At 43.7% G+C, this 20044-nt stretch overlaps 2 protein-coding genes across 3 annotated transcripts in view; both read left to right on the top strand.

The window, feature by feature from the left end:
- Positions 1-5905, top strand: part of UTP4 (UTP4 small subunit processome component) — a 32012-nt gene extending 26107 nt beyond the window's left edge. For both annotated transcript variants that reach the window (XM_082607001.1, XM_082607000.1), the window contains exons 14-17: positions 242-337; positions 3085-3270; positions 4748-4858; positions 5703-5905. In XM_082607001.1, coding sequence (XP_082463127.1) covers positions 242-337; positions 3085-3270; positions 4748-4858; positions 5703-5819 — 510 coding nt within the window. In that variant the 3' untranslated portion in view covers positions 5820-5905. The remainder of the gene's footprint in view (positions 1-241; positions 338-3084; positions 3271-4747; positions 4859-5702) is intronic.
- A 9356-nt stretch (positions 5906-15261) lies between these two features.
- SNTB2 (syntrophin beta 2) overlaps positions 15262-20044 on the top strand; it is a 91789-nt gene continuing 87006 nt past the window's right edge. The window contains exon 1 of the mRNA XM_082607002.1: positions 15262-15871. Coding sequence (XP_082463128.1) covers positions 15292-15871 — 580 coding nt within the window. The 5' untranslated portion in view covers positions 15262-15291. The remainder of the gene's footprint in view (positions 15872-20044) is intronic.

Raw genomic sequence — 20044 nt, 5'->3', positions numbered from 1 at the left:
GCTTTTTTCTGAGGTTCTCTGTGAATGCTGTTAGTTTTGTTGGCAGTTAAACTTGCATTTTTTAAAAAACGCAATTAAAGTTTATTGTTTGGGGAAATGCCTGACGTTTACGGAACTTCCATAGAATAGAACTTTTTGAATTCCAAAGAGCATTATTTTAAAACTACTGACCTAGACCATCCAGTCTTTCCTGAGGGAAGGAATCCTATTTTAGTTTTCTGTTTCTGTTATTTTTTCCCAGCTTCACTGCACAGTGCCTGCTTATAATTTCCCTGTGACTGCTCTGGCCATCGCCCCCAATACCAACAACCTTGTCATTGCTCATTCTGACCAGCAGGTAAGAGATCCCAGTGCTTTCTGATTCCCTCCAAATGGATAGTAACTTGGAAGCTGAGATAACGACAATTTTGGAGGAGCTTTTCTTTGACAGTACTGGACAATATAAAGGTAGTTTTCTCTTATGTGTAGTAAAGCTTCCATGTATGGCCTGGGCACATCATAGGCCAGTAACATCCATTGGCTTGATGGGTCACAATGGAATGGTGAAAAACTGAGATTCTAGAATAAAGAGGTATGAGAAGGAGGAAGAATTTTCAAGGGCTCGTTTTACTGATTGTTTTTAGGCTAGGATGAAATGGACTCAGGTGTTAGAGTGGATATGGGAGAACAATGAAATATCAGAAAGAGAATAAACAAATTATCCCCTTTAAAATCGCATCAAAAAAATAAAGTACTTAGGAATATGACTCACCAAGACTTATATGCTGAGAACTATAAGACATTAATAAAGGAAATTGCAGATGATTCAAAGAAATGGAAAGCTATCCCCTGCTCTTGGATTGGAAGAATTAATATTGTTAAAATGGCCATACTACCCAAAGCAATCTGTAGATTTAATGCGATCCCTATCAAATTACCTGTGACATTTTTCACAGAACTAGAACAAATAATCCTAAAATTTATATGGAATCATAGAAGACCCAGAATCGGGGCTTCCCTGGTGGTGCAGTGGTTGAGGATCCGCCTGCCAGTGCAGGGGACACGGGTTTGATCCCTGGTCTGGGAAGATCCCACATGCCGCAGAGCAGCTAAGCCCGTGCACCATAACTACTGAGCCCGCGTGCCACAACTACTGAAGCCCGCTCGTCTAGAGCCCATGCTCTGCAATGAGAAGCCCCCGCGATGAGAAGCCAGCGCACTGCAACAAAGAGTAGCCCCCGCTCACCACAACTAGAGAAAGCCCGTGCGCAACAGCGAAGACCCAACACAGCCAACAATAAATAAATAAAATAAACTTATTTTAAATAAATAAATAAAAATAAAAAAAATAAAAGACCCAGAATTGCCAAAGCAAGCCTGAGGAAAAAGAACAAATCAGGAGGCATAACCCTCCCAGACTTCAGACAATACTACAAAGCTACAGTAATCAAAACAGCATGACAGGGCTTCCCTGGTAGCGCAGTGGTTGAGAGTCCGCCTGCCGATGCAGAGGACACGGGTTCGACCCTGGTCCAGGAAGATCCCACATGCCGCGGAGCGGCTGGGCCCATGAGCCATGGCCGCTGAGCCTGCGCGTCCAGAGCCTGTGCTCCACAACGGGAGAGGCCACAACACTGAGAGGCCTGTGTAACGCAAAACAAAAAAACAACAAAAAAAAACAGCATGGTATTGGCACAAAAACAGACATATGGATCAATGGAACAGACTAGAGAGCCCAGAAGTAAACCTACACACCTATGATCAGTTAATCTTCAACAAAGGAGGCAAAACTATACAATGGGCAAAATTAGTTCTTTGTCTGCCACTTTTCCATACCAAGTTGTAAGGAGAATATAATTGTAAGAAGATCTTTAAAATATCTGATCTACAGAACATATTATATATGAACTTGTCAATACTTATATATCCTCATCTGTAAAATGGGCTTGATAATACCTTCCTCACCGAGCTATTGGAAAGATTAAATGTGATTCAAGAAGCACATTTAAATAGACCACTAGGCAGATGATGCTTGCTACTTTTTTTTTTTTTTTGCGGTATGTGGGCCTCTCACTGTTGTGGCCTCTCCCGTTGCAGAGCACAGGCTCCGGATGCGCAGGCTCAGCGGCCATGGCTCACGGGCCCAGCCGCTCCGTGGCATGTGGGATCTTCCCAGACCGGGGCACGAACCCACGTCCCCTGCATCGGCAGGCGGACTCTCAACCACTGCACCACCAGGGAAGCCCCAATGCTTGCTACTTTGATTAGCAGTTTTTACACTCACACATGCACACACATACACGTTATATCCAGAAAATGAAATCTCTCGTTTAAGTTCTTCTGTCATTAAAACTAGTGGGAAATTTTTTGGTACCTGTTTAATTAACAGAGATTGAGTTAATAATACACAGTACGGCTAGGGAAACAGCACTTCATATATTGCATAAATTAGTATACTGCTTTAGAGGACATTTTGGAGATATCTAAAAAAAACTTAAATCCACATAATCTTTGATTCAGAAGCTCCAATTCTAGAAGTTCTTCCCATAGGTATATGCTTTTAGTTGTGCAAAAAGACACTGATTCAGAGATAATCATTATAGCTTTATGTGTAGTAACCAAAGATTGCAAATACCTACATGCTCATTAAGCAGACTAGGTAAATAAATCCTGGTACATCCAAGAAGTGAGTAGATTATTACATATTCTTCAAAAGGGGCATGAGTGATGTGTGTATACATTGATATGGGTCAGTCTCCATGGTATAATGCTAATGAAAAATGCAACATACAGAATAGTGTGTACTGTATGCATAAAATATCTCTGAAAAGATATAAACAAGAAACAGGCTGCTTTTGTCTTGGGGAAAAGAGATATTACGATTGCAGGTGGTTTTCCACTATAAACCTTTCTGTGCTGTTTGAATTGTTTATTGTTCTGTAATTTACCTTAAAATTTTTTTATTTTAAAAAAAAGTAGTGAAAATGCATATTGCTGAATATGATACAGCCAAGGTTTGTATAGATATTTTCTGGTTCAGGCTGACCCTTCTTTGGTCTTTCTGGGTACCTGCCTGCACTTGCTCTGTGTCATATCCTTCCTCAGGTATTTGAGTACAGCATTCCAGACAAACAGTATACACAATGGAGCCGGACCATCCAGAAGCAGGGGTTTCATCATCTTTGGCTCCAAAGGGATACTCCCATCACACATATCAGTTTTCATCCCAAGAGACCAATGCACATCCTTCTCCATGATGCGTACATGTTCTGCATCATCGACAAGTCGTTGGTGAGTTCTTCACCACTACCACCTATGCTCTCGCTGGTTCTACTTAGGGATCTTTCCATTCTAAAAGCAAAGGAGGACAATAAATTAGAGGAAGGAGAATCAGAATAAAGGTTGCTAGTACATTCTTTGGAGGAGAGGAGCTTTTGTTTTGCAGATTTCCTCATTTTCCTACCCAGTCTCAGGAGGCTCCCAGGGAAGGGGCAGCCCCTTGCGTACTGGTTTTTGCTGATTTGACTATTTCTCTGCTTTGCCTCTCAGCACATAAACTTAAATAGGAAAGAGATTAGGTCCGTATTCGGAAAGTGACCATAATCAGGGAATACCATTGGTTTGGCTGAATCACTTCCGCCTTTGCACCCTGGGATGACTGACATGATTTCATTAAAGGAGATACAGGCTGGAGTTTTGACCACTTGTGCCCCTTGGCTGAATATACTGAAACACTATCTGCAGGCTTGAGGGGTTGGTCTTAGTGTTTTGAAAAATGACCAGTTAGAAAAATCCCCTTCTTCATGGCTGTGATTTAGGTGGGATGTGAGCATTCTTTTCTGTTCTAGAGTCCAGCCTCTGCCAGCAGCAGTTTTGATTCACCCCAAATTTCGTGTTTTTTTCTGGGCAGGCACTTTCTTTCCTAGGAGCAGTGTGAGCTATGGCCATGCCTATAATGCACTTTGGGCTTAGATTACAGCCAATACAGTGTTTTGGTGTATCTGTGAAGGTGGGCGTAGGAGGAACACAGGGAAAGCAGCAGATGGCTCTAAAGGAGGTGTGCATGGTGATGTGTCACTGGAACTCATCTCGTGGGCCCTGCGTCCTCTGGGTGTGGGAAGCAGAGCTGGCTGGCAAGTGCTTTCTGTGAGATGAGTGATACAGGAAGGGCCCCTCCCATTCGTTTGCCTCTTTATAACTCAGCCTAGATCAGCCCATATTTTTCCCCAAGCATTGGTGATAAGTCCATCACTTCCTCATGCAGGGCAGAACTATTTCCCAAGGAAGTCAGAGATAAAATATCACTTGCTTGGCTAGAGGCCGTCTCTCGAGGTGTCAGTGACATCAGTGGGGGTGGTTTGTGTTGCATTTTTGCCTGCGGAGAATTTCAGCCACTTGGCCGGTCTATGACCTGGTTGGGGGAGAGTCTAGAAAGCAGAGCCTTCATGGGCTGAGCTCCTACACATGCCAGTTTGTTTGTGTCTCACAAAGTGTTACTGACGAGACTGGCCAGAAGCCCCGGCTGGGCCCTTCAATCTTGCTGGCGTAGAGTACCCAAGCTCTCTTTGCCACATACCCTCACCATGTACAGTAGAGCTGCAGGAGTGGCTCCAGCTTTCTTCCTGAAGTAAGAAGGGTCAGGGAGGTAGTAAGTGTATAACATGACAGTTAGAAGATTGTGTTCCCCGAAAAAATCACTATTGTCCTTTGGTCTGTAGAGACCCAATAAAAAAATAATGATTTAAACAACACATTTTTGTCTTTTTAGCCTCTTCCAAATGACAAAACCTTACTCTACAATCCACTGCCTCCCACAAATGAATCAGATATCATCAGGAGGCGCACAGCTCATGCCTTTAAAATTTCTAAGAAATATAAGGTAATACATTTTGCGTTACATTCTGGGTGGTTGGTTCCTTGTGATATTATCAAAATGTAATAAGTCCCACAATAGACAAGAGTGTCTTCATTTTACATGCAGAGAACCTGGTTTTGGGAAACCAGTGACCTTTCTGAGACTGTCTCTCCCTTAGGTTTGTAGTTCATTGTTCTCGCCTCAGTAGATTAGAGGCAGGCACATCATCCTTCACCAAAATGAAATACATGGGTAGTGAGAAATGATGGTGGAGCTCAGTTGGGGTCTTTGTGTTAAAGCTGGCTTTTAAATTTGACTTCCAGTGGAGAATGTTCCACAAGATAAATTTCGAGCAATGGAAGTCATTGAATTTATTAGATGTTCCTTTCTGGGCTCAGCTTTTCACTGTACTAGAACAGATATCCATTGAGCTTATGGTACTACAGCTATTTGTGCCAACTTACAAGTTCCGTATTCATGCTTCTCAGATCAGAGTTCCTTGGGCACCCTGGAACATTTTCTTGGGGGTCTGCAGAATTTTTTTAAGTGGGGGGGTATTGTAAATAATTCAAGTATGATTAACTTCTTGATGCATTTGTAACTTGCCATTTGTCAAGAATTTAGGCTCCAAAGCCCTCTGTTAACATTGATTCCTAAGAAATTTGAGAATCGCAGATTTTCCATACAGAGAAACATGAAAAATCTTGCTGAAATCTTAAATGATGGAATTCAGTTATAAAAGCTGGAAGGATTGTCAGAGATTTACACCCCTCCAGCTTGAACGGGGCTAACATTTTAGCCCTAGTTAGTCGATTCAGGACTAGCCCCGGAACCTAACTCTGGTGGACTCATTACCATCTCTCTACAGCCTCTACTCTTCATGGATCTTTTGGATGAAAGAACACTAGTGGCGGTAGAACGGCCTCTGGACGACATCATCTCTCAGCTGCCACCACCCATCAAAAAGAAGAAATTTGGGACCTAAAACAGGGCACTGTCTGTGTCCTTTCTTGAACTGTCTAACCTGTTTTCACAAATCATTATAATAAAACAAGTTATTCTTTAGGACTAGTCATTATGAATGTTATTTTCTAAAATGCTGGACAGGAATTTCCCTTCATTGACTGAAACCGAACAGAAACTCCAAGGTATTGTAGTTGAGATAGTGTTCCAGTTAGCTACAAAGTCATCCAACTTGTTTAGGTCCTGTTTGTTCTTTAGACCACACTCTCAGGGGAAAAAGGCAATAGTTACCTCCTATTCCCTAACACATGCTTGAAGCTTCAGAGAGCTGATGACCTTCATTGTCTGCCAGCCTCCAGCCTGCAGCCCGTGCAAAGGCATGGGGACTAGCCGCAAGTTGCCTTTGAGGACAGGAAAACTATGCTTGCTTATTCAAGATAGCCTAACTACTGACAGCGATAATCAGCCTTATGTTTCAAGAAAGAATATTAACTGTAGTGCTCCATCTGAAAAGTAGATGCCCTTGGCCTTTGGTAGAGCTATTAATTTTATTTGAAAGGAAAAATCAGGTTTTGGAGTATCAGCCCCAGTAATCATCTTTTTATGTTCTATGCCAGTTCTAAAGGTTAAGGAAATATTGGGCATTTTCTTATGGAGTGGGAGTGGAGGTGGGGACCAGACAGCCTACTATATATTTCACCATTTCTGTTCTCTTCTGCTTGCTTTGACATTGTTACTCCTATGGGTGTTATCAACTGACTAGTTTTAATGTGATCTTTTAAATTAGAAAGTGAAGAACTAAGTTAACCTGAACTAAGCAGATAGATTTCTTTCCCATCTCAGTGGATGTATTCTGTTGCATGCCTGTGGAAACCCAGTATGTGCGGTTTTTTGTTTGTTTTGGGGGCTGTAGGGCTGTAGTATAGACAGAAATATGAGGGCTCTGATGGCATCATGGGTAAATTGCTGATGAAAAACATTTTTGCTGAGATGAACCCCACCCTCCATTTTGGAAAGGGAAAAAAAATGTGAGAATTTAAAGTAGGTGTGTAGGAGGAGAATTAACAGAGGTGATAAGAGAAACAGAGCCCAATAATTTATAATATAAAGGACAGCCTATTTCAGGTTTGCTAAGAGAGAACAGAGACAGCAAGGTTTATAATGGTTGCCACTTCTCTACCCCACCTGTTTATGTTTTTTTACAGTGATAGGAGTAATTTAAACAAATAGCTGCAACTTTTTAGGTCATTTGTGTAAAATACCTTTCCTTTTGCTTGAATAAATTTTCTTAGTGAGACATATTCTCCCAGTCTGCATTAGACTGCACTATTACAAATAGTAATAGTCTATTACAAATAGACTGGACTGGAAGATCCTGCCCTTCCTAAGAAATGTTTTAGGTCTTCTTTTGTGTGATTGAAACCAAAGTTCAAGTCACTGATCTACAGTGAATATGACCAGAGGGAGGCTAGGATGCCTTAAATATTAACTCACTTGCTTTTCCCTGACTGTAGAGCTATAAATTCAGAGACTCTTTATTAACTGGAGTCTAGTTTAAGACTTGATTTACTTAACTTTAAACATATTCTGAAACCTTGTGGATTGTGTTGGGTGTCATTCTGACGGAGAGGGCTCACAGATCATCTGAGTGAAGAAGTAAAACTGTCTGAAAGTAGAAAGCATTCCTTTGCAACATTTCCAGCCAGTGATTTGGACTTCCATAAATGGTATGGGAAGTAAAAGCTTTGGGCCTTAAAATTCTTCCTAAGTAGAGAACTTTGAATACAAATGAAATAGAAACTGATTGGGGCAAGTTAGGGAAACTGGGGGAAGGGAAGGCAAAGCAGTATAAGTAAGAGGACACTTCGGTGCATGTGTTTTAGGGTGATTTTACTTTAGGGATTTGTGTAACCTAGGCGCATTATGTTTCTTTTTCAGGCATTTTGCAGACTGCTGCTCATACTCGAGTTTTACAGAAAAATTTTGATCTGAGACCAACTTGAGAAAGGTCATTTTTGCTAACCTGGCTCAAATGCTTTAAAAATTCACTTTTCTCATATAGTAGCTAGTAATCGGATCTTTGAATGGATAATGCAACCTTTACCAGGGAGATTACAGCAAATTAGACTGAGAGAAACTAAAATCTTGGAATATTGGAAGAAAGTTAGAGATCGTCTAGTTTGGAGGGTTTTAAAGCTTTTTTTTTTTAAGCATTGAAACTTTCTTCAAATGGAACTCTGTTCTGAACGGAAACATATAATACAGATAAAAGAGGAGCTGTTCAGGTTGTTGGGGGTGGGAGTGGTGGGGGGAGGCACAAAGGTTTCTGAAAGAAAACTGTGTGGCCCTTGGCCTCATTTTTATACTCATGGAAATGGAGACCGAGAGGAGAAGAAAGGGATATTTCCCATTGTCACACAATGGTTCATTAGAAGCCCAGGTGGCATTCTTACAATTACTCCCCCACGGTCTCTTGGCTGTAGGGACCCAGTAAATATGATTAGCAGGCATGGTATGCAAAAGATTTTCCATTCCACAGGCTGCAGAGAAGATGTTTAAGCATTTCTGGCTCTGGATGAGCACTCGATTTAGCTCTAAGGGTGAGTTCTGTGGGCAGTCTTATGTGTAAACCATATAGGGTGTTGTAATGAACAACCTAATGTGTTATCTGCTAGTGCTCACGTGGGGGTATTTCTCTAAGGTTAATTCCTGGGAGTGGAATTGCTAACTCATACTGTGTTCATTTTCTTTCACTTTTAGTTGTCCTTTGGAGTTGGCTGTATGTCCATCAGCAGGGTTTGAAAGCACTCATTTCCTTATACTTTGCCATTGTAGTGATAGTCTTTAGTTTTAGCCCATCTAATGGGTGAAAAATTGTATTTTACTTTGCATTTCCCTGTTTACTAATGAGATTGCTCACTTTTTTATGTGTTTTGGCTATTTGGCTAATTGTGTAAATTACATATGCATGACCTCTTCTTTTTCTCCTAATGTGTTATCTTTTTCTTTCATATCTCAAGGCATTTTATGATGTAGATCAGTACTGTCCAATAAATTCTCTATGGTGGTGGAAATGTTCTGTATCTGTGCTGTATAATAGACACTTGTAGCTCTTGAGCACTTGAAATGTGGCTAGTGTGACAGAGGAACTGAATTTTAAATTTTATTTAATTTTTTAAATTAATTAGTTTTGGCTGTGTTGGGTCTTTGTTGCTGCACGTGGGCTTTCTCTAGTTGTGGCGAGCGGGGGCAGCTCTGTTGAGGTGCGTGGGCTTCTAATTGCAGTGGCTTCTCTTGTTGTGGAGCATGGACTCTAGGCGCACGGGCTGCAGTAGTTGTGGCTCGCGGGCTCTAGAGCGCAGGCTCAGTAGTTGTGGCGCACGGGCTTAGTTGCTCCGCAGCATGTGGGATCTTCCTGGACCAGGGCTCGAACCCGTGTCCCCTACATTGGCAGGCGATTCTTAACTACTTCGTCACCAGGGAAGCCCTAAATTTTATTTAATTTTAATCTGGGAATTCCCTGGTGGTCCAGTGGTTAGGACTCTGTGCTCACAGTGCCAAGGGCCCGGTTTCAATCCCTGGTTGGGGAACTAAAATCCCATAAGCTGTGTGGCACAGCCAAAAAAAATTTTTTTTTTAATTTTAATTTAAATAGCTATGTGTTGCTAGTGGATTTCTTAGTGGACAACACAGATCTAGATTTTTTAAAAATATTTATTTATTTATTTGGTTGTGCCAGGTCTTACTTGCGGCTCCCCGGCTCCTTAGTTGCAGCTCACCAGCTCCTTAGTCGTGGCATGTGAACTCTTAGTTGCAGCATGCATGGGGATCTAGTTCTGTGACCAGGGATCAGACCTGGGCCCCCTGCATTGGAAGCTTGGAATCTTATCCACTATGCCACCAGGGAAGTACCCAAATCTAGATATTGAGGCTTAGCTTTGTGTCAGTCCTTTGTTTTTAGAACTTAATACTCACTTAACATACATTTATTGAGTACCTGCTAAGATGATCTCAGCCCTCAAGAACTTCACAGCCTAGTCAGGGAGAGAAACAAGCTGATCAACATTAGAGATGAGCACAGAGAAGGGGCACCTAACCGGTGGGTTGAAGGTAGGAGATAGTCCTTGAGAATTGGGTAGTAATTAGCAACGTGGAAAGGAGAAGAAAAGAGGCATTCCTGCAGCATTCTCAGTGCAAAGGTCTGAAGCGAGAGCATAGCCTCTCCAAGGGTTCACCAGTAGTTCCATATGTCTGAAACACAGCACAGATCCGAAGTGGAGGAAAATGAGGCTGAAGGGCAGGCTGTAGTACTGGGTGCACCTGGGAGGGTGACTAAGAATCAGGGGCGGTTCCTAGGAAAGGTAAGTGTAGAGTGGTTTCCACAGAGGAAAGCTAAGTAGATTAGATAAATTGGATAAAGAGCCCTTAAGTCAATGTATAGTGAGAAATAAGGCCTGGTAGGAGTGGGCCTTGAAGTCTGTGGCTAAGAATTATCACTCAGTAGAAGAGATAGTTATGAACCACTCAGATTCAAAGGAATGGCACAGTAAAAATGCCCATTTGTGTAAGTAAGGGACAGAAGAGACTGGAAGTTAGGGAGGCAAAAAACAGGCTGTTGTGTAGGTTCTTGACTTGGGGGTTTGTGTTAGTTTGCTAGGGCTGCCATAACAGTATCACAGACTGGGTAGCTTAAACAACAGAAATTCATTTTCTCACAATTCTGGAGGCTAGAAGTCCGAGATCAAGGTATTAACAGGGTCAGTTTCTTCTAAGGCCCCCTTCCTTGGCTTGTAGATGGCCCTTTTCTCCCTGAGTCTTCACATGTTCTTCCCTATGTGTATGTCTGTGTCCTAATCTCTGCGCCAACAGTTATATTGGATTAGGGCCCACCCTAATGACCTCATTTTAATTTAATTACCCCTTTAAAGACCCTGTCTCCAAACACAGTCACATTCTGAGGTACTGTGGGTCTGGACTTCAACCTGTATATTTTGAGGGGACACAATTCAGCCCATAAGAGAGTCTGTGGAAGGGCTTCAGGAGCTTTGTGAGCCCCCAAGTTTGAATGCTGAGTTTTACACAAATGTGCACTTGTCTGAGGTGGGTCCATAGCAGGCAGCTGATTCCCAAAGGGGTCAGTGATCCCTCCCCAGTTGGCTGTTGGCATTAACTTATTCAGGAGGAAGTTAAAGATGTGAGACGAAGGCCTGGAAATGCCACAGGCATCAATAAACACAATCTGGTGTTCAGTGGTATATGAAGAATGAGAGTTTACGCTGACTAGAAGACTACAAGTGTTATTGTGAGGCACTGGAAATTCTGTTAGAACTGGTATGGGAGGAAAGCGGATTTTTATTTTTGGACCTTATTTGAATTTCATGGGAAATTATGTAATTTCCATGACTGTCAATAAAAAACACCAGTGATTTTCCATAACTAAGTGAATTCAATGAAACTAACCTTCTTCTTGTTATATCCTTGTTAATATTTTCCTGAAAAGAAAGTCACAGAGCAACAAAACTGTCACCAGCTGCTTCTCATTAGGAATGTGGTTAGCAGATGTGGGTTTTCATAGTTATAACGCATTGAGATAGTTAATCCATTTTTGTGGGTTTCAGATGGATGGTGATTTATCTTGGCAGGATGAATTTTAAAATGCGCTTGCATCAGCTAAAGGATATACGCACCTTTTCCTCTTTCACTTCATGTTTGTGCTGGAGAGAAAAATACGTTTTAGGATATTTCTCCCAGAAGGCAAAGTAGTACTGCCGAAAGGGACAATTGATCTCACTGCCCTCTAATGGGGGAAGAGAATGCATGGGTACTTTTTCAGAGTTGGATGTTGGATTAGTTATCTTAACAAGTTTATTTCTCCCTTTGACCTCTTCTTTAGTAGTAATTGAGCAGCTCTTTTGTTCCTCTGGCATCTGGCCACCTTTGTGGTATGACCTTCAGGCTTGCTAAGGGCTGCAATTTTGCCTGGGGCCCTCTTTCCTTATGAAATTACACAACACTCAAACCTTGGAAGCAGCCCCAGATCCACTAATTCTTTCCTTTGACGGACTTTTGGCAATATGTACTCCCTTTCAGCCAAAGTGTAACTTTACACAAGATCTGTTTGTCACTGAAATTAATTTGGCCATTTGCCCTTTAAGCCTGGAGTCAAATAGTATTATGGCAGACTCCTTCCTAGATAAAGTATAGACTCTCAGCTAGAGAGTTTCTACCAAAGGTTTTACTGTTGCTGCTGCTAAAGGTCAACAGGTAATAATATGACAGCAGCGGTACTTTTTATGGAACTCTTACAGTGCATCAGGTACAGTGTTGCTAAGCACTTTGCAGACGTCACCCCAGTCAACCCTTACAACCACACTTCGAGGTAGGTGTCTGAAGTTTTCTGAAGAAGAGACTGAGGCCCTTGACCTCAGGCCCTTGACCATTGTCATATAACTAGTAAGTGGCCAAACTACAATTAGAACCTTGTGCTTTTAATTACCATGCTATATTGTATGTCTACTATGAGGGAGAAGAAAAAAAAGACCACTGGCATTTGAGAGAGTATAGAATCAGAGCCTGAGTAATAGAATTGTAGGAAATCATGGAACTGAAAGAGCTAATCCAACCCCGTCATTTTGAAGTAGCAATGATGCTTGCCTTGTTCTGAGAAAACAAATAACAGCTTGAGCAGAGGAGAATACCTACTGATAGGTGACAGGAATGGAAGGTGATTGGGAATTACCTCAGCCATTCCCTTTTTCAGAGGTAGATAAAATAACACGCCTGTTCAAAGAATTATCTAAGCTTGTCTCGCCATCCCTAAGAAACCGTGGGAACAGATGTGTACCCTTTTTATTTCAGATTTCATTATCCACAGTAAGTAGATTTCCACTGACTACTTGAGATTTCCTAGATGGTAATTTTCACTCTGCAAGGAACCAGTAACCTTCAGAGGGATTATTTGAAATGACTGCAGCGCAGGAGGCACTGAATTTCAATCAATCACATGCTTAATGAGTTCCTTCTCTGCAAGGCAGTATTTTTGGAAGAGTGGGGAACAAAAAGAAGTCAATGGGTGGTTCCTGCCCTCCTGTATTTTATAATCTACTTGGACGAACAAGCGAGGCATAGAATAAAATTGTTCAAAGAAAAAATCCCAGCAAATTGGGCAGCCAGGGAAAACTGGGATGAGATCTTGCTCAGTGGGAAAGTGGTTGAAAGGGGCAGGAAGTGTTTGGAAGGATGGACTCTGCAGGAATGTGCAAGGCGTCATTGGGAGACACTGACGGGATGAATTTGGCCAATCTGTAGTGATGAAAGAGAATGTGGAAAATTAGGTTCTGATGCAAGACCTTGTCAAAACAGCTCAATAGTTTGGAAAACTTTTATGGATATATTTGAAAATAATTTTTAAAGTAAATACCCCCAAGTAATCCCAATATCAATCTCGATTACCTTTCTTCTTCCCGGGATTAAATTACTACCTTATGTAAGTGTCCTCACTATTTATTTGGAAGATCGCTGACTTCCTTCAGTTCTACTGACCAAAAGGTCTTGACACTTTTGGAAAGAATTTCCAGCACTTCCTTTTTGCTAATAAAGGTGTCCTCAAGTGCCCAACCTCTGGGCAATTACGTATGTAAAAGTTTCAAAATTGTGCTCATACTCTAAGGAGTCAGCTGCCAGGTGCTCTCTAATAAGCAGAAATTTCACATAACTCAGGCATCTGGGGGTTCGCGCCTCAGCTGGAGCAAAGCCAGAAATGTCTGTGACTGCAGGTGCACTTCAGCACATTGGGACCTGCCGGAACAGCGATCTGGCCTCACTGCAATTGATTTAGGAGAGGGCTGGAGGGTTGAGCTTCTGCTGACACTTGCAGCTTGGAAAATTCTGCTCCGCTAATTGCAAAGAGGATTCTGCTATAATGATTTTTTTGGGTAAGATACTTTTCTCATTTTGAATTCTTTCTTCATTTGGGCTCTGGGTGATTTCCAGTCTCTATTTTTATTGTTTTAACTCGTGGTATAGGAGGCTTTTTGAAAGTTTCCACCCACACACGAATGTGCATTCAGAGTGGTGCATGGACATGGCTTACAAGCTTCAACATGTACTTCATGAGCAAGCAGGTATATAGCCCCTTTTACAGGAACTGGTACTCGCTACCTCTGCTGGCACCCCCCCCCACACACACACAAATGAAAATATGGGGATTTTGCTTTTCTTTCCAAAAAAAAAAGGAAAGAGGGCTCGTTGACTTCACGTTTTTGAGATCTCTCTCAGCAGCACGATTTCTGGACCCTCATCTTTGAGGTCTGGGGTATGTTTTTTTGTTTGTTTGTTTTTAAAAGCCCTGGACCAGGAGGATGGGAGACCTGAGTTGTCTCTGTTTCTCCACTGTGGGCTTCCAGCCAGAGTCTTTGGCTTTCTGGGCCTCAGTTTCCTCAGCTCTTCAAGCCTATGAAACTGGAAGAACCAGGTGGATTGTATCACCCATGTCTTTGTATAAAAGCTGCTGCAGGCCCTGCAGTGTGCAGTTTCTGGGGAGGCTCATATGCACTTGCTCCAACATAAGGCCAAGGCCTCCAGGGTGAGAAAGATCTACAAATTCAAGTCCAAACACCCACATATTTGGTTATATGAGGGTTTTTACACTCATATCCTGCCATCTCCACTGACCCTGTACTCTGTTCACATTGGAATTCTGGCATCTTCCTAAGTAACTCATTTGACGATATCTTGGAGGCCTACCTATTGTGGCTGCAGGGCTAAAGAAGATATGGTCTCCTCTGGCATTACTGGAAAAAAACGGGATTAAAAAGCAGAGTGAAAAATGCTTGGATTCATGCCTCTGGACCTATTGCCTAGGTGGACTATTGAGCTTCCACTGTCACCTCTGTGAAGCTGTCCCCAGGCCCAACTAAATGTTTCTTCTACTCTGCTCTCAGGGTGTTTTCTACATGTCACTTAACCACATAATATCACATCAGGTTGGTTGGTTCTCCATTTTCCTCCCCCACTAGACCGCCAGCTCTCAGCTGTGGCACGTTTTATCCAGCTCCTCTCCAGGCCTCAAAAGCAGCACACTGCAGAGCATTCTGTAAATACGTAACGAACCAGTCAATGCAAGTGAACGTGCAACTCGGTCTTGCAGGATTGCAAAGTGCCTCTCGAAGCTGATTTTGCCTTCCGTGCCCAGGCAGCTCTGGTGAATTGCACGGTAGAGGTCAGGAGTTGGGGGTGGGGAGATCGGAGGCGTACGAGGAAGAAGGTGAGTCCAAGCCCCACTTCGCTAGAGCTGCCCACGTCCGGTAAATGTAACCCACTGGACTGCGCTCAACTCCTTAACCTCCCGGAAGCGGCTCGGCCGGCCTCTCCCCGCCCCTCCGGAAGGTGGGCGTGACCCCTCATGAATAATGAATTACCGCGGTGGCGTGGGGGGGGCGGCGGGCCCGCCCCCTCGGGCGGGAAGGGGGAAGCGCCGAAGCTGCCTGACTGGAATGAGGGTAGCTGCGGCGACTGCGGCGGCGGGAGCGGGGCCGGCCATGGCGGTGTGGACGCGGGCCACCAAAGCGGGGCTGGTGGAGCTGCTCCTGAGGGAGCGCTGGGTCCGAGTGGTGGCCGAGCTGAGCGGGGAGAGCCTGAGCCTGACGGGCGACGCCGCGGCGGCTGAGCCTGAACCCGCTCTCGGGCCCGCGGCGGCCGCCTTTAACGGCCTCCCGAACGGCGGCGGCGCGGGCGACTCACTGCCTGGGAGCCCGAGCCGCGGCCTGGGCCCCCCGAGCCCACCCGCGCCGCCGCGGGGCCCGGCGAGCGAGGCGGGCGCGTCACCGCCCGTGCGCCGGGTGCGGGTGGTGAAGCAGGAGGCGGGCGGCCTGGGCATCAGCATCAAGGGCGGCCGCGAGAACCGGATGCCGATTCTCATCTCCAAGATCTTCCCGGGACTGGCGGCCGACCAGAGCCGGGCGCTGCGGCTGGGCGACGCCATCCTGTCGGTGAACGGCACCGACCTGCGCCAGGCCACCCACGACCAGGCCGTGCAGGCGCTGAAGCGCGCGGGCAAGGAGGTGCTGCTAGAGGGTGAGCGGGGCCGGCGGGCGGGCGGGCGGTGCTGGGCTGACCGGCGCTCACTTTGTTTCTGCCACCCTACCCGCTTTGCTGGGCCAGCCCCTTCCCTCTCCCTCGCCCCCCGGGTCCTCACCTTCCTCTCTACTGGTAGCCCGGCTCTCCCCAAACCCCATCTGTTGGAGCTTTGAGGATGGAAAAACTGATGCTCCCTACAGGAAAAGTTGGGCAGCCGCCGAAGTGTGGCTTGCAGTCCCCAAGGAAGACTCGGTTGAGATTTAGTAAGAAGCAGCCGTGCTGGAAGCCCCGCCTCTGCACGATAAGCTGACACTAAGAACTAGAGGGGGACGGAACGAAGCTCTGGAGGTCTCCGTTTGCCTCCTGAGAAGTGCCGGGTTGGCGCTTTCTTCGCTCACCTCTGGCTCCCCAGGGCAGGCGGGTCTGTTAAAAAAAAAAAAATTCGTCCACACCGGTGCCAGCGGTATGCTTGGGCAAACCACCAAAACGCTGGTTAATTTATGGGAATTTAACCCATCATTGGCTCTCAACAATTACCAAAGGAGATCGTAGCACTTCATTGAAGCCAGAATGCTGAAACAGCAAGTTTGTGTGGTTAATGAGCCTCGTTTAACAGTGGACGCTCACGTGTTTGAACATTTACTGCCAACTAGAGTTTTGCCCCTTTTGCAGGAGACTGGTGCCAGCTTCCTACCATTCACAGGCCTCAAGGCTTTAAGCTTATTAGAAGCCTGAAATGTTAAATCTCAAGTTATGTTTGAATAGCTAGGATTATTCTTTAAGTATGCATGTGATCTGTTACTTGGGTCTTTTGTGATGAATTTATGGATTTACTAAATTTATGATTTACTAAATCTCAGAATTAAATCTCATCTACTTGAAGGACTCATACATGTTGGAGGTAATATTCAGAAATTTTTGAGCAGTCGGCCTTCTTTCACTGATGATTTCAGTCATTCAAGAAGCATTTATTGCTGGCTATATAGAACAGAATATAAAAGATGATGTGTCTATTTGGTGTCTAGTTGGGGAAAGGATAGAAAAGTGCAAAACAACTTACAATTTATAGATTACGGAGTGCAAACTATATAAATGCCAAGGGAATGCAAAGTTAGGAAGTAGTTAGTAGAAACTGTATTGGTCAGGGAGGAATTTTTCAAGGAGCTGAATCTTGAGCCAGGTCTCCAAGGAAGTGATGGACATAGGCAGAGATGAGTCAGGAGGGTATTCCTGGCAGAGGAAGAAGAGAAGGGAAGGGGTGGGGAGTGGAGGTAGGAAGGGGCCAATCATCAGACTGAGAAGCCAGAAGTCCAGCTTGGCAAAGTGATTGTCACTTTTTTCTAAATCTGCTGGTAAATGTTTGGGAAGATGTTAGTTTGCAAGTAAATATTTTAATGTGCTCCAGTTGTGAAATTCCAGTGTCCCACCTTTATAATATCCTATTTATAAATCTTATTTATATCTCACTTAGGTGGGGCTAGACATTGCTCAGAAATTAGTGCTAATAAAAGGAGTAAAATTATAGATCATGGTTTGGGTGGTATGTGTGTAAAAAAAATTGTTACCAGAAATGTGTACCTTGAAGTTGGGCTAGCTAAGAATTCGGTTATAAATTCTTAGAGCCAGAATATTGAATGTAGTACTATTTATGTGGTGCTCAGTGGTGGTGGGCAGACATTTCAACTCTTTACCCCATATTTTTTTTAAAAATCCAGTTTTTGTTTAGATATAATTTGAACCTGGTATTCATACCAATTAAATGAAAATCATATAGTAAATGCTTCCCAATATTCATTAGACTAAAATAGGCCACATGTGCTTTTAGAAGGAGGGTTTACAAATGGCAGCATAACATTTATTGAATGCCTATTTACCTAACACACAGGTTCTATTTTATTTTCCCATTTTGTAAAAGACAAGTAGTTTTTGTTCTTATATGTGTGGGGAAGTATGAAATTGAACTTTCAAGCCAAGGGATATAAAAATAAATTGCTTAGAATATGTAAAATCACTGAAAACAATGATTTAATTGAACCAAGTATGTAAAATTGAGAGCTAGTGTCCCATCCAGGAAGGCCACTTAAAAAAATTTTTTTATTATTTATTTATTTATTTATGTTTGGCTGCATTGGGTCTTCATTGCTGCGCGTGGGCTTTCTCTTGTTGCAACAAGTGGGGGGCTACTCTTCATTGCTATGCGCGGGCTTCTCATTGCGGTGGCTTCTCTTGTTGGGGAGCACGGGATCTAGGCGCTCGGGCTTCAGTAGTTGTGGCTTGCAGGCTCTAGAGCGCAGCCTCAGTCGTTGTGGCACACGGGCTTAGTGGCTCTGTGGCATGTGGGATCTTCCCGGACCAGGGCTCGAACACATGTCCCCTGCATTGTCAGGCAGATTCTTAACCCCTACGCCACCAGGGAAGTCCCAGGTAGGCTACTTTTTTTTTTTTTTTTTTTTTTTTTTTTTTTTTTTTTTTTTGGCTGCGTTGGATCTTAGTTGCTGTGCACGGGCTTTCTCCAGTTGTGGCAAGGGGGGCTACTCTTCATTGTGGAGCGCGAGCTCTAGGCGTGTGGACTTAAGTAGTTGTGGCTCCAGGCTCTAGAGCGCAGGCTCAGTCGTTGTGGCTCACGGGCCCAGAACGCAGGCTCAGTAGTTGTGGTGCACGGGCTTAGTTGCTCCGCAGCATGTGGGATCTTCCCGGACCGGGGCACGAACCCATGTCCTCTGCATTGGCAGGCGGACTCTCAACCACTGTGCCACCAGGGAAGCCCCAGGATCTTTTTAGTTGCAGCATGCGGGCTCTTTTTTTTTCCTAATGTGTATACATATTTTATTGGATCTCATTTTCTTTTTTTTTAATGTCATTATTGGAGTATAATTGCTTTACAATGTTTTGTTAGTTTCTCCTGTATAACAGAGTGAATCAGCTATATGTATCCATGTATCCCCATATCCCCTCCCTCTTGCATCTACCTCCCACCCTCCCTATCCCACCCCTCTAGGTGGTCACAAAGTACCGAGGTGATCTCCCTCTGCTGCGCAGCTGCTTCCCACTAGCTAGCTATTTTACATTTGGTAGTGTATATATGTCAATGCTACTCTCTCACTTCGTCCTAGCTCCCCACTGCCCACCCGATCTGTGTCCTCACAACCATTCTCTACGTCTGTGTCTTTATTCCTGTCCTGCCCCTAGGTTCATCAGAACCTTTGTTTTTTTTTTTTTTTTAGATTCCATATATATGTGTTAGTATATGGTATTTGTTTTTCTCTTTCTGACTTAATTCATTCTGTATGACACACTCTAGGTCCATCCACCTCACTACAGATAACTCAATTTCATTTCTTTTTATGACTGAGTAATATATTCCATTGTATATATGTGCCACGTCTTCTTTATCCATTCATCTGTCGATGGACATTTAGGTTGCTTCCATGACCTGGCTATTGTAAATAGTGCTGCCGTGAACATTGTGGTACATGTCTCTCTTTGAATTATGGTTTTCTCAGGGTATATGCCCAGTAGTGGGATTGCTGGGTCACATGGTAGTTCTATTTTTAGTTTTTTAAGGAACCTCCATACTGTTCTCCATAGTGGCTGTATCAACTTACATTCCCACCAACAGTGCAAGAGGGTTCCCTTTTCTCCACACCCTCTCCAGCACTTGTTGTTTGTAGATTTTTTGATGATGGCAAGTCTGACCGTGTGAGGTGATGCCTCATCGTGGTTTTGATTTACATTTCTCTAATGATTAGTGATGTTGAGCATCCTTTCATGTGTTTGTTGGCAGTCTGTATATCTTCTTTGGAGAAATGTCTGTTTAGGTCTTCCACCCATTTTTGGATTGGGTTGTTTGTTTTTTGATATTGAGCTGCTTGTAAATTTTGGAGATTAATCCTTTGTCAGCTGCTTCATTTGCAAATATTTTCTCCCATTCTGAGAGTTGTCTTTTCGTCTTGTTTATGGTTTCCTTTGCTGTGCAAAAGCTTTTAAGTTTCATTAGGTCCCACTTGTTTATTTTTGTTTTTATTTCCATTACTCTAGGAGGTGGGTCAAAAAGGATCTTGCTGTGATTTATGTCATAGAGTGTTCTGCCTATGTTTTCCTCTAAGATATTTATAGTGTCTGGGCATGTAGGCTCTCAGTTGTGGCATGTGGGATCTAGTTCCCTGACCA

Source organism: Mesoplodon mirus (assembly GCF_964341445.2).
Source record: "Mesoplodon mirus genome assembly, chromosome: 19".
Taxonomy (NCBI): Eukaryota; Metazoa; Chordata; class Mammalia; order Artiodactyla; family Ziphiidae; genus Mesoplodon; species Mesoplodon mirus.
The sequence above is the reverse complement of the archived record's forward strand: the minus strand, read 5'-3'. Positions and strand labels throughout refer to the sequence as shown.